Here is a 15,086-nt window from a genome sequence, read left to right on the forward strand (position 1 = left end):
GTGGTTGAGTGCCCCTGAGTTAATCCCCAGTACCAAAAGAGAGAGAGAGAGAGAGAGAGATTGATTTCTGTGGCAAAGACAAGTAACTGTATTCCAAAAGAAAATTTAAGATTGAAAAAAAATAGATGAGAAATAGGATATTTCCCAATTGCCTAAATCTGCCTATGATTTAATTCATGGAAGTAATATTCTTTTTTTATATTTATTTTTTAGTTATAGATGGACACATATCTTTATTTTATTTTTATGTGGTGCTGAGGATCGAACTCGGTGCCTCATGTGTGCTAGGCGAGCGCTCTACCTCTGAGCCACAATCCCAGCCCCTGGAAGTAATATTATTGATATTCAAAATTATCTACTAAATGGTTAATCTCCATTGATAATGGTTAATGATTTTAAGATCAAAATAAAAATTATATAAATATATCCAGATTCTTAAACATGAATTTGTTCAATTAACAAATATTTACTGAGTAGCTATATACCAAACTCTGTTCTAGGCACTACAGACATAGCATAAACAATGAAAGCAGAGTTGTTTCCTCAAGGGAATTACATTCTAGTAAGAAGAGAATATTTCACATGGCAGGCATTATAATGAAAAACAGATCAAAGAGTAAAGACTTCGGGCATAAAAGCAAATGTCTTGAGGCAGAAAAGCATTGTGGAGGTTCAAAACCAGGAGACAAAGAATGGTAGAAAATAAATCAAAGGTAGCAAGGAGCAGACTATGAGTCTAAAGAACAGCTCCATGCTTTCTGCAAGAGAGCTACAGTTCCATAAATTTAGGATATGAGTCAAATGATGGTAATGACTGCCTGGTCCTGCTCATAAGGTGTTTTAACCTTGCAGGGTAGGGGTGAGGTTGGCGGGGAGCAGTTTGCTGGGGATCTAACCCAGGGCCTTGCACATGCCAGGCAAGTGCTCTACCAATGAGTTAGAGCCCCAGTTCTCATAGGATACATTGAAGAAGAGGTTATATCCTACCAGTCTCTGTATTCCTGGAGGCTAGCACATAATTTACACCCAAATATTTAAGATTAAGTTTAGAAAATTATTTTTCTAATGATTACAGAATGTTTACATACAACACCAACTGTCAGATGCTTACATGATTTCTTCTGTAGCTGGTACCTCCAACATTAAGTTAATAGTAACAATGAGAGATAAGATAGCTATATATAACAGATCAATAAAGAGAAGTGAATAAAGGGTCTAGAGTTCATTCTCATTAATGGGGTAAAGCTGAATACAATAGTAGCATTGAGCTACCATCTCAATTTATTTAAACTTAAAAAATACTAGATCCACTTCTAATTTGGCTAGATAAAAATTCTTTCAAGGAAGAACAAAAAATGAAATAAACTCACCCAATAGATAGGAATAACACTGTAGGCTGACCCCATCTTATTTCCAAGGCCCAACAACATAGTTTATTAATAATGATTATCACTATAAACATCTAGAGTAGGTACTTGAAAAATTACAGCTTATGGGTGAACAACTAGACACACTCTGAATGAAGAAAGCTTAATTAAACAAAATCTAAAACAGGTCAGAATGGTTCAAAGGTTCATAATTCACATTTAGTCCCCCTACTATATCAGGCTGACACCAAATTCACAATTGTGGATGGGAATCCTGATTTAATTAGATCCCATGGTCCAAGCAACCCAAAATTGCCCCATCCCAGATTTTTTGTTTGTTTGTTTTATTTCCTTTCATTTTGAGATGAGGTCTTATAGTGTTGCCTTTAACTGTTGTGAGTGGCCTTTAACTCACAATTCTTTAGCCTTGATTTCACAATTCTCCTGTTCTCAGCCTCCCAAGTAGCTGGGATTATAGGTCCATACCATTCCAGGCCAGAGCATTTCTTTATTTCTTTTTTTTCTCATGGTAATGGGGCCTGAGTCCAAAGGCACTCTACCATTGAGCTACATTTCTCCAGTCTTTTATTTTTAGGCAGGGTCTCACTAAATTTCCCAATCCTCCTGCCTCAGCTTCCAGTGTAACTGATTATAGGCTCAGGCGGCTCTGCCAAATTCCAAAGCATTTCTTTTGAAGTTCAAGAACATAAAAAACTAGCTAGGCAACTGAGCCTGTAATCCCATCCCAGCAGCTTGGGAGGCTGAGGCAGAAGGATCATGAATTCAAAGCCAGCCTCAGCAAAAAGTGAGGTACTAAGCAACTCAGACTTTGTGTCTAAATAAAGTACAAAATAGGGCTGGGGATGTGGCTCTGTGGTTAAGTGCCTTTGGGTTAAATCCCTGGAGGGGGGGAGAGGGAGAGAAAGAGAATGTAAAAACTAAAAATGGTAATAGTTAATTTAGTTCTGCTTGAATATATATGATAACTCAAATATTAAGAGACTCAAATATTAAGAAATTAAAATTGAAGCATTAAAAGCAGAGAGCTACATTTTAAAAAAGAAGAAATCATGTAAGCATCTGGTAGTGCTTTCTTTTTTTTAACAACAACAAAATAAACAGTAATGATACTCAAAAAAAAGGAAGTAAGCCTCTTCTTACAAACAGGTGTTAGGGTGTACAAATCAAGAATCAAGCATTAAAATCTTTCTTGTGGAGTATTTTTTTTTCTTTTTTGAAACTAGAAAATTTGGGTTCAAACATATCATACTTGCCAGATTCCCTATAAAATTCATGATGGCCAAGAAACCGTAACACTATAAAGCTACATACTGCCAAATTTAAAACTTTACATCCCCCACAAAGTAACTGATAGGTATAAAACAAATGCTAAAAGCTAAGTTAAATATTAAACAAAATTGACTGCCCTTAGATGTGTTCTAAAGAGTTAATGCAGTGAGTTTTTACTTTTCTGTGAGTGAATTCATGTGTCACAAAGCTGAGCTTTCTTGGTTTGATCTTACCTTTGATTTATTAATTACATGATTAATACTGTATTTTCTAGAGTCAGGCAGATTTGAAGCTAGAAATAAACAGATTTTTTATATACAAATAGAGGCTCCTCAAAATGATACAAAGAGCAAGCTGGTTTTAATATTGAAAAGAAACCTAAATGATTTTCTAAAATGACATTGAAAGTAATCAACCACTTTTCAAAAATTTTCTTCCAAAAATTAAAAATGAAAAAGAAAAAAAGGAAATGTTCTTTGAGACAATGCTTTTTTTAAAAAAATTTTCAACAGATGGTCACTCACTAATTTCCTTCCCTATTTCAAAGAAACCACAGAGCATTAGGGCTTAGAAAATAACCCAGCACATATTTTGACAATGCTAAGAATTTCACATTTAGAGGAAAGAAGAATTTTAAAGCCATGACCAAAATCCTGTAGAAATGCTGATCTTCAAAACAACCACAAGACACATTACTCAAAAAAAAAAAAACCACTTACCTTGAGAAAATTCTTGACTCTCTCAGGATCATAGCAGTTGCTTTCTCTGCAGATTCTTTCAACTTCTTTGATCTGCCCAGTCTTGCAAGCGGCCTGAATATATTTAAAGTGCACATCTGGGTCCTGACTAAAGTTAACAATAGATCCCAGAAAATAAAACAGACCTTGAAGAGACAAATAATTGAAATTAAGCAAAGAAGCATTTTTGAGAATGACAGAACTAAAAAACATTTTAGCTATTAAAAAAATAATGTACTTGAGAGAGAAGGATCACACATTCCAAGCCAGCCTGACATTAGAAGGAACTTTCAAAATGAAGAACTAAATGAATAGGGATATAGCTTATTTGTAGAGTGCTTACCTAGCATGTGTGAAGCCCTGGGTTGAATCCTTAGTACCATAAAAAAATAAAGCTCTGAACATTGTTATGCTAAATACTCAACTATAAATCCATTGCTTAAAAAGCTCAATAAGGTCAGGTACAGTGACTCTTGCCTGTAACCTCAGCAATTTGGAGGCTGAGAAAGGAAGACCATAAATTCAAAGCCAGCCTCAGCAACTTAGCAAGACCCTATTTCAAAATGAAAAATAAAAAGGACTGGGGATGTGGCTCAGTGGTAAAGCATCTTTGGGTTCAATCCCCAGTACTAAAATAAACCCAAAAAAGGGGGAAAAAACTTAGTAAGAATACTAATAATCCAGTAACCAGACTGATAAAATGGAACAGCATTTTAATCCCTGCAGAAAATTCCACCCATATTTTAATATTGATTGATTGATTGATTGTTCCCAGGGGAACTTTACTACTAAGCTATATTCCCGTATTTTCATTTTATCCTGTTAGGACAAAGTCAATGTATACTTGTATCTTAAAATTCTGTCTTTAGTTCATCTATAAAGCTTCCAGGCAGATAGTCTTGTACACTCCATAGGATCTGACATTTATTGAGAGAAATAAAAATTAAACAGTAAAATGTCCCATAAAATTAAGCATTTAGAAGGTGGCCTAATCATAAACATACCTCTTCCTAGCTATCTGAAGTGATTTTTAAGAAACTCCTACTTACCTTCAAAACTTTTGAAAGATTCAAAAAGTTCAATCAGAGATTGAGTTGATAGTTGTTCATGATACTTAGAAGCCACCTGAACACAGATCTGCAGATTCTGACGAATGTTAGCAGACAGCATGGCTCTGAGACATTCTAGAGAGTCTTCTACTGATAAGGACCCAAAGTAATTCACTAACCACTAGAAGACAAAATAAATGAATTAATAATGCTGAATCTCAAGGCAGTATGAAATTACTATGTTGTACTACAAACACATATTTAGCATACCAATTAACAGGTAAGAAATGAAATACCTCAGGGTTAAGAAGATGAGTATGAACAACTGCACGCTTTATATCATATAAATCAGTGAAGTGTTCTAATGCACGCTGCAGTAATCCAGCCTTTTCACAAAGCTGAGCAATATGAGCCCGATCATAATGTGTGAACATCTGATTCCCTAGAATAGCATCTGCAACCTATAAAACCAAACAGGATGAGTTCATTTTATCACCTCATTTATATCAGTAATTTCAACAGTGAACTGGTAAAATAAAGTACAAAAAAAAATTAACTGAATTTTCTTGAATAAGGACATGGTACTTCACAGCTTCAAATAACAATTTATAAATCTCTGAATAATTACTAAAACAGTGTTGTAAACATCTAAATAGCATGAAGCACATACTTGAGGTGCATGCATAAGGTTCATCTCAAGCAACCGCGTCTGTAAAGGACCTTCAGATGGGCGATTATTCTTTAGAGCATCAAGTAAGAATGCAGTACATTGCTGGATTAGATTGTATTCCATGAAAACGTCCACAATCTACCAAACAAAACAAAAAGACTTTAAGATACTATTGACAAAACATGAATGAAACTAAACACAATCTTAGTTTGACAGTGCTGGGAATTGAACCCAGGGCCTTAGTCATGTGATCTAGCACTGAGCTACATCCCCAGTCCATCATCTCTTTTTTATGTATAAAATCTCACAGAACAAAAACCATATTTAAGTCAAGTATGGTGGTGCATGCCTGTAATCCCAGGAGCTCATTCTCAGCCACTTAGCAAGACCCCATCTCAAATTAAAAACTTAATATTATTTAGCAATATAACATTACACTTTAAGAAAAAATTTTGTCCTCTCCTCTCTGCTCTTCAAAAAAATAAAAGAATAAATAAATAAAATCTGCCCTTTAGAGACTCAGTTACTTTTAGTTTTTTTTAATCTATGAAATATTTCAAAATATAATAGCAGAATATAATCAAACTAATGAATTTAAAATTTTTATAAACTTCAAAAACATACAAGAGTACATACAATATGCAGAACTCACTTGCACTTTCTACATGCCTCACTTCTTTCCCTGCTGACCAGTGGCAGCCACTCGCCTGTTTTATCATATACTAAATACGAGTATATCTATGAATAAGTGGTACTTGTTTTGTACGTTTTAAAACCATATAAATTGTATCAGAGTGTTTATTCTTCTCCAATTTTGTTTTATTAAGATACTTAAGTTTAAGATACACAAACTGAAAATTTAGCCCATTTTCTACAAAGTTGTGTAAGTCAGATTCCCCCCTCATTCTCCATCTCAGTCAACTACAGAATGTATTTGAATGCCATTACCTGTGTGATATCAGCAAGAGGCTCTTCATCCTGAACTAACATTTGAGCAAACTGCTGTCCCTGATCTGGACTGATACGCATTACATTTCTCAGCAGAAAGATCCAATCTGGAGTATATCCAACCTAAAAAGGGACAAAGAGTTAAACCCTGCTGCCAAGTTTCATTTTTATAGCATTTAAAGGCATTTCCTTTTTCTTTTTTAAATATTTTTTTAGTTGCAGATGGACACAATATCTTTATTATTATTCTTTTCTTATTTGTTTATTTTTACATGGTGCTGGGGACCAAACCCAGAGCCTCAGGCATGCGAGGCAAGCGCTCTACTGAGCTACAACCCCAGCCCCTTAAAGGCATTTTCTACAACAAAATCTTGCTAACTATTAGTGAAAGCACAAATTCATTTATAACTTACAATGCTCAATTAAACTTTGGTTTTGATACATTTGAATAACTATAAATTTAATAATTGATTTATCCATTTTCAACAAATGACCATTGCAACATTTGTTCTGACATGTTAAACACACTCCTCTTATCCTAAATTCTTACAAGCCATGCAAGAGTAATTATCTCCATTTTCTCACATTTTCAGTTAGTGTAAATTCTACATATCAGACTTCAGATAGGATTTTTATACATTCCCAAGTAATTCAAAATTTAAGGAAATTCACCATTGAAGTAACAGAATATAGGCTGATTTCTCTTAATAATTTCAAGAATTTATGCTGAAAATGTTTCATTGAACTCACTTTTTTAGCATACAAAACAATCTTCTGAACTTGACCTGTTTCTGCAAAGCACTGAATGACTTTATTTGGGACATTAGCCCTTAGGTACACACTAAGTGCCAATGTAGGGTCCACAGATTTTACAAGATCACCCAGTTCTTCAGAACATTCCAGCTGTCCAAAGGAAAAAGATATTGGTTAGTGATCAGTGAGCTGTTTTATAAATGAACAGTTGATACTATTTCCCTATATAAATAATTAATGATAGACTTAATTACTCAATTTCCTAGAATTATTATAAATATGCAGCGATTATGGCTGGTAACACTCTTGATATTACATTCACAGCAATGTCTTAGAAATACTGCCCATCATCGCTTCTCGGCCTTTTGGCTAAGATCAAGTGTAGAAATACTGCCCATGAAACTTCACACTTACAGATATTAACAACTACCTTGTTAGGAGTGTAAGTACTTTACTTTCAACAGAACCTTACACCTGGTAAGAATATTAGGATAATTAGATTATGTGGCCTCAATTTTTTAAAAAATGATGCAACTTTTTTAAAAAAAATAATTATTTTAGTTGTTGATAAACCTTTATTTATTTATATGTTGTGCTGAGAATTGAACCCAGTACCTCATATATGCTGCACTGCTGGTAATAGAACCCAGGGCCTAGTATATGCTAGGCAAACATTCTCTCATTGAACTATATCCCAGCCCAATAATATAACTTTTAATGTAATGTCAAATGAAAATTTGAAATTGAAGGAACAAAACAAGATCACTGCAAAGATCATTATTAAAACTAAAGTATAACCTATATGTCTGAAGGACCTAAATTCCATCACATTCTTGAATTTAGGATTAAAACTGTGCTGGGTGCAGTGGTGCACACCTGTAATCCCAGCAACTCAGGACACTGAGGCAGGAGGATTGCCAAGTTCAAAGCCAGCCTCATCAACTTTAATGAGACCCTGTCTCAGAATAAAAAATAAAAAGGGCTGAGGATGTAGCTCAGTGGTAAAACAACTCTGGGTTAAATCCTTAATACCAAAAAAGGAGACTTAAAGTTGCAAGGCAAGACACTAATTTTACAAGGTCAAAGAGATAAAAATTTAGAATTTTTAGGTGATATACAGGCAGATACCCATCTATAATTCAAACTTTCTTAGCTGCCCAATCTAGAAATCAGATTCCTAAAAGTTTTGTTTTATATGCAAGTTGATTTTCTACTTTTAATGATAACTTCAGAGGCTAGCTCTCATAACCAAATGTTTTGCTGAAAATTAGAATGCCTATGAGAGCCTATATCCTTTTCCTTTTTCTCTGGTACTGGGAATCAAACCCAGTGCTTTGAGCATGCTAGGCAAATGTTTTATCACCAAGCTACATGCCCAGACCAGAGTCTGTACATCTTAACTGAACATGCTAACTAAAGAAGAGTTGACCAGTGCTCTCTTGGAATAAATGAATCCTGTGTGACTGTTCACAAAAAGAGTTAGTGACACCCAAAAAGCTGTTACATAGGTCAACTCAGTTACCTTGGCTGTTCCCATCCTCCCTTATCTTAAACAATTAGGACGGACCTCAAATACTCGCTAGTGTGGCTAGTAACTATTCTTCAGCAGAGACTCCTGTCCAAGCATCCCAACTCTGAAGTACTATCCTCCAGTATCCTCTAAGATTGCCAGAAGCTGGGTCAAGAAACAAAGACTTAGAATTAGTAATGTAAAACTACCACCAACATACACTAATGGTGAAAGGTATTAATTTTAAACTTTTGAGTGTTTTGAACAGTGCTACCTTTACTTCTCTACAATGGCATAAAACATGGAATTTAATACTACAACTTGGTGCAGAAAGGCTTTTTGTATAGTGCTATGAAAAAAACTAATAGTAGTAACAGATTGCTTAAATTTGTGTGGTGTCTTACAAATAAGTAACATGTAGTGGTTGTCTGTTTCTCAGTCACTATTTCATGTAAAAAATAATGTGCTCTAAAAAACAGTATATTCACATGCTCTGTGTAATGAGAAATTAAGTACTGGGTAGATCTAAAAGGTAAAGAGAAATCCCACAGAATCCTAAAGCCAGTTAATATTTTTTAAAAAGTTCCCATGTAAAACCAAGTTAAATATTTTTTCATGTAATACCAATTTACATTTCATGAAATCACTATCAAACAGTATCTCATTGCTAATCGGTTTGCTCTCTTATTAATATATGTATGATCTAGCATGTTATACAACAGTTTTTCTTTACATGTGTTTACCAGCAGCAAATATCACAATTTTGATGACACTCTGGAAGTTCTAAAAGAAAAGACAACTTGCATTGCTTGAATTACTGTGAATACAGTTGTTGAATGTAGGATAAAGAATATATTCCTATGTTCAAAAGAATTTCACATACATTAACAAATATGACTACATGCTGAAATAAGCATTTTGCCCTAAGCTTTTGTTAGAGCCAAAGAACTCCAGGTCAGTAATTTTAACTACCAAGCAAGAATCTTGAATTCTAATTATAAACCTAAACAAAGATATCTCACCTAAACATTCATAAAAATAGATTTTCAAAGGAAATAAATACATGCACTTTAAGCAATGTATTTTCTTATTCTATTTTAACAATAAATAATAAAGAGACATTTTGGTGTACAACATAAATGATTTTAACTTGCTAATATTGTACTTAATTCAATCAAAGTAGAAATATGTCAATACAAATTAACATACCTTATCTTCTTTCAACCATTTCTCCAGAAGCTGTTTCCGACCTTGTTGAAGTACAGGTCTACACAACTCTAAGGATTCATATTTGTTTAACTGTCCCTGGTCCAAAAGGATTCCAAAGTACTGAAGTAGAGGAGAAGTCTGTCCTGGCTGAGCTGGGACACTCTGGAATCGCCGGATGGTGTCTGGAGTACGAAGTATTCCCTTTAAGAAGGAGAAATGTTAAGGACACCTCAAAGTGGCTCAAATACCACACAATCAATCCTATCTCTCTCTCTCTCTTTTTTTTTTTTATTTTTTTTTACTTGTTGATAGACCCTTATTTTGTTTATTTATATGTGGTGCTGAGAATTGAACCCAGTGCCTCACACATGCCAGGCAAGTGTGCTGAGACACAGCCACAGCCCCCTATATATCGAGTCAATCTTAAAAGGCATGAGTTCATCAAAAAGCTAAGCACCAAAAAAACAAATAACCCAATCAATAAATGGGCCAAGGACCTGAACAGAAACTTCTCAGAAGGTGATATAAAATCAATCAACAAATGTATGAAAAAATGTTCATCACTGCTAGCAATTAAATAAATGCAAATCAAAACTACTCTAAGATTTCATCTCACTCCAGTCAGAACGGCAGCTATTATGAATACAAACAATAATAAGTGTTGGCGAGGATGTGGGGGAAAAGGCACACTCATACACTGCTGGTGGGACTGCAAATTGGTGCAACCAATATGGAAAGCAGTGTGGAGATTTCTTGGAAAATTGGAAATAAAACCACCATTTGACCCAGCTATCCCTCTCCTTGGTCTATACCCAAAGGACATAAAAACAGCATACTACAGGGACACAGCCACATCAATGTTTACAGCAGCACAATTCACCATAGCTAAATTGTGGAACCAACCTAAATGCCCTTCAGTAGATGAATGGATAAAAAAAAATGTGGCATATACATACAATGGAATATTACTCAGCAATAAAAGAGAATAAAATCATGGCATTTGCAGGTAAATGGATAGAGTTAGAGAACACAATGCTACGTGAAGTTAGCCAATTCCAAAAAACCAAATGCCGAATGTCTTCTGATATAAGGAGGCTGATTCATAGTAGGGTAGGGAGGGGGATCATGGGAGGAATAGACGAACTCTAGATAGGGCAGAGGGGTGGGAGGAAGCAGTGGGTTAAGAAATGATGGTGGAATGTGATGGACATTATTAACCAAAGTACATGAATGAAGTCACGAAATGGTGTGAATATACTCTGTATACAACCAGAGATATGAAAAATTGTGCTCTATATGTGTAATAAGAATTGTAATGCATTCTGCTATTATATATAATAAAAAATTAATTAAAAAATACTCAAAAAGGCATGAGTTCATCTATTAAAACTAAATTTCAAATCTTTACCAATTATTATAAAGATTACATCAATGTCTATCATACCTCTGGTTTGATGTTACAAAATTATTCAGAATCAGAAATATACTAACTTAATTATGACATTAATATATAAAAGAATAAGCATAATCATGAATTAGTTATAGTTATTAAATAAGCTCACATTAAATCAAGTACAAATTTCATAATTTATACTAGTCAGGATGGTAACATCCAACATAAACCAACATAAAGGTAGACTGGAATACATTCAGTCCAATTTCTGATTGCTCTACCTTCTAAAATTAAAAAGAATCTGCTTAGGGCACAACTTTTAGGAATAAAATAAGCAGCTTCCATTTGAGTTCCAACAGTATTAAACATAAGTACTAAACATTATTACATCTATGTAAATCGTAACTGCCTAGATCTATAAATCCTTCTAACATGAGTTTTAAAACACTAATCAAATCTGGAGGCACTGACAATTAACTACTAAAAGAAAATGTAAACTGAAAGTAGTTTCTCTGTGTAAAGCCGATTCCTCTTCTAGCAATATTAAAAATAGGATATTTATTTTAACCCAATCATACAATTTCATTTTCATGACTATTTACCTTTGGTGCATTTGCAGCCACCTTTGCAGCCTCTGAGTAATTTCCCTGGGCAAAAAGAGCATTAAATTTCCGAGCAAAGAGTTCTTCAGCACCTGCTAAATTGTTACGTACAGCCATCCTCAAAGCCAAATCAGGATTTTGTAGGACATTGGTGATGTAAGGAATTATGTTTTCTTCTTCCACACACACCGACAGAACCTGCAATTCAATGAAAATGACTCTGAAGAAGCCTTGAATATAAATAAAACCTGGGGCTCACTGGGAGGAAATTTAAAGTATATCCCTTTTAATTTTATGTTTAAAATTTTTTTCCAGTAATTTTTTAAATTATATTTTCATGTCTAGCAGCCAAATTATACTCAATGGTTGGAAGAGCACAAGAGAAGGAATCATGGATTCCTAAAGCACCTAACATAATGTAAGACACATAGTAGTATCACAATAAATACAACATCAGTAAATGTAATTTCTAATTGCTTCTGTCCTAACAACAGTATACTCATCCTTGATCTTCCTTAAAACTCCACTGCCACAGAAATGCTGACTACCCTACTTGCCCCAAAAGCTAAATTATTGTCAATTGCCCTAGAGAAAGAGAGTCCTTTCCTGCCCATTTATCCTACTTCCCAATGCAGAGCTGGTTACACACACACACCCTAGTTTATAAACTACTTATACTATCCCTAAAAGTTCTTCTCAAACTATTACACTGATTATTTCTCAGTCAGAAGTCCACATGAGGAAAGGAGCTTGTCTTTGGTTAACCATAGGCAGTGTTCAGCACAAGCACATCCTTATATCTGTTGAATAAATGAAAACGGGAAATTTCTTTCCCAAGAAGTCAAAAATATTTAAGAATTCAGTAAACTAGATAAATGGTTAATAGTCTTCTCTGTTTCACTATTCCTTTGAAGAAAAATGAAGACATTTTCACCTCTGAGATTCTTTCATTTCCATAGGTCAGCACTCCATCCTTCAAACCTAGGCTATCCTGTATCTGCCACATGTCATTTTATTCTATATTAAAACATACTGTTGGGGCTGGGGATGTGGCTCAAGCGGTAGCGCGCTCGCCTGGTGTGCGTGCGGCCCGGGTTCGATCCTCAGCACCACATACCAACAAAGATGTTGTGTCTGCCGAGAACTAAAAAATAAATATTAAAAATTTTGGGGCTGGGGATGTGGCTCAAGCGGTAGCGCGCTCGCCTGGCATGCGTGCGGCCCGGGTTCGATCCTCAGCACCACATACCAACAAAGATGTTGTGTCCGCCGAAAACTAAAAAATAAATATTAAAAAAAAAATTCTCTCTCAAAAAAAAAAAAAAATTTTTTCTCTCTCTCTTTAAAAAAATAAAAATAAAAAAAAAAATAAAACATACTGTTAAAAGGAAGTAATTAAGGAGGTTTGGAGGTATAACTTAGAGGTAGAGATGCAAAAGCACTGGAAAGGTTCTAGTTTCAATCCCCAGCACCAAAAAAAAAAAAAAAAAAAAAAAAAAAAAAAAAAGAACAAATTCAGTTCAGCTCTCTGTACTTCATGCTTTCTACTGATCACTACCTTAGTTTTCACCAAACATCAAATCCACAATTTCATCTCTTTTATTCTTCAAGACTTTTAGAAAATTTCTAGAAACTAGTTCTTCTATCGTCATGTATAACTAATTAGAACAAATAAATAAATGAAAAAAACCAATGAGGCACCATTTCATGTCATTATAATGAAAAGTCTGACAACATCAATACTTATTAAATATTGGCAAGAAGGGGAAAAGAAAGCTAATGATAATGCGTTATTTTATTTATTGCTTAAGTTTCAAAGTTTCCTTACCTGCCCCTTTCTGTTTACTCCAATTATTCCAGCTGTAGCTTCATGAGGTGCAGTAACAAAGATTGTTTCTCCACTGATTCTATTCATGTAGATACAGGTACCAGTCTCAAGATCATAGAGGTGGATATAACCATACTTAGTAATCAAGAATACGACATCATGCTTTTCACTGATCTGTAAAAAGAAAAATCAACCCTTTAGTAAAATAATGAATTTAACAAATTGTTTAGTACAATTCCATTTTGGAGATGTTTCCATCTCCAAAATGGAGAGGCTTATATGAAAAATGAAAAGGTAATATTTAAGGTTTCCCTCAATTTTATAGCACATTTAAATGTGGGATATCCCAAGCTCTTACATAAAACATATGAACAAGTATAAAATCTATAAGACAAAAAAGAAGACAATTCTGATAACCTGACTTAATACATATTACATGGAAAAGTTATTTTGTTTTTTATTAAACAAAGTTCACTAATAAACTTTATTTTAGAATAAAGCATCACATACATTGCATCAACTGTGAAATGATATTTGGGGAGATTTTAAAAGCCCATTTGTTTTGCATTAAGATACCTGCATTGCAACAGGAAAGTCATTTTGTGCTTCTGGAGGAAAGAAAACATCTACTGCCTTCTTTGGAAAGGGTTGGTTCCCTGTAGGCGGTGTGCCAACTTCAATGATATGTAACTGATCAAAAGAAAATGAAATTCATGTAAATCTTTAAGCTGTTGATCATAGCAGACTTGAAGCCCCAACCTGGAAACAACCAAAATTTCCTATAATAGGTGAACTGTGATTGAGACATCCATACCATGGGATACTCCTCCATAGGAAAAGGACACAAAATTCTCACAGACACTATGCCTAGGGTGTGAATGGCTGGGTGGGGAGCCTATCTAAACAAGTCAAATACTGTATGATTCCTTTTACATAACATTCTTGAAGTAACAAAACTATAGATGGAGAATGAATTAAAGTTGCCACGAGTTAGCAATGGTGGGAGAAGGGGGACTATAAAGTCATGAGGAAAATCTTCACAGTGATAGAATATTTATGTATCTATGTATCTTGAATTTACTTGTGAGGAAATGACAGAGACCGGTAGAATTCCTATTTTGTTTTAACTGTACTACAGTCTTGCAACATGTAACTCTATTAGAAGAAACTGGGAAAAGGGCAAAGGGGATCTCTACACTGTCTTTGCAACTCCCTTTGAATCTATATTATTTCAAAGTAAACACTTTGAATATATGAAATAATCCCACCTCAATCTCCTTGAAATAAAGGGCACAGAATGGTAATACATTACATACAAACACACTTTCTCATGATTTTCACTTATAATTTAGTATTTCCAAACAGAAATCTAATTTATTAATTTACTGCTGTGTACCTATTCTAACACAGGAGAGTAATATATACCTAAGCTGTCTCTCTTTATATACATCCTATAGAAGTAGATAAAACATTTAGGCTTAAAATGCATGATCCTGTACATCAAGAGAAAGAAAACAATGTCAACAGGATACTATTTTATGTTTTTCTTAATACACTAACAAAAAACAATTCAGTTTCCAAGATATGCCACATGAAAGTTACAAGTTCTCATCTTTTATTAGGATGATTAGCCAAATTGAAAAACTAGTGTCTCTCTTCAAATCATGGCAGAGCCAGTAATGGTGGCACACAACTGTGATCCCTGCAACTCGGCAGGCTGAGGTTGTTTG

The 15,086-nt window shown here is 34.4% G+C and overlaps 1 protein-coding gene and 1 long non-coding RNA gene across 3 annotated transcripts in view; one reads left to right on the forward strand and one right to left on the reverse strand.

The window, feature by feature from the left end:
• The window catches only part of LOC308635743, a 573,614-nt gene that overhangs the window by 85,753 nt on the left and 472,775 nt on the right, over positions 1 to 15,086 (forward strand). The gene's annotated exons all lie outside the window — the stretch shown is intronic.
• Positions 1 to 15,086, reverse strand: part of CLTC (clathrin heavy chain) — a 63,367-nt gene that overhangs the window by 21,012 nt on the left and 27,269 nt on the right. For both annotated transcript variants that reach the window (XM_081272974.1, XM_081272973.1), the window contains exons 5-14: positions 13,933 to 14,046; positions 13,357 to 13,530; positions 11,529 to 11,726; positions 9,534 to 9,734; positions 6,812 to 6,964; positions 6,062 to 6,184; positions 5,114 to 5,251; positions 4,740 to 4,904; positions 4,444 to 4,624; positions 3,377 to 3,540 (exon numbers count right to left, since the gene is read on the reverse strand). In XM_081272974.1, the coding sequence (XP_081129100.1) occupies positions 3,377 to 3,540; positions 4,444 to 4,624; positions 4,740 to 4,904; positions 5,114 to 5,251; positions 6,062 to 6,184; positions 6,812 to 6,964; positions 9,534 to 9,734; positions 11,529 to 11,726; positions 13,357 to 13,530; positions 13,933 to 14,046 (1,611 nt within the window). The remainder of the gene's footprint in view (positions 1 to 3,376; positions 3,541 to 4,443; positions 4,625 to 4,739; positions 4,905 to 5,113; positions 5,252 to 6,061; positions 6,185 to 6,811; positions 6,965 to 9,533; positions 9,735 to 11,528; positions 11,727 to 13,356; positions 13,531 to 13,932; positions 14,047 to 15,086) is intronic.

The sequence above is a fragment of the Spermophilus citellus genome (assembly GCF_964194105.1).
Source record: "Spermophilus citellus genome assembly, chromosome: 17".
Classification (NCBI taxonomy): domain Eukaryota; kingdom Metazoa; phylum Chordata; class Mammalia; order Rodentia; family Sciuridae; genus Spermophilus; species Spermophilus citellus.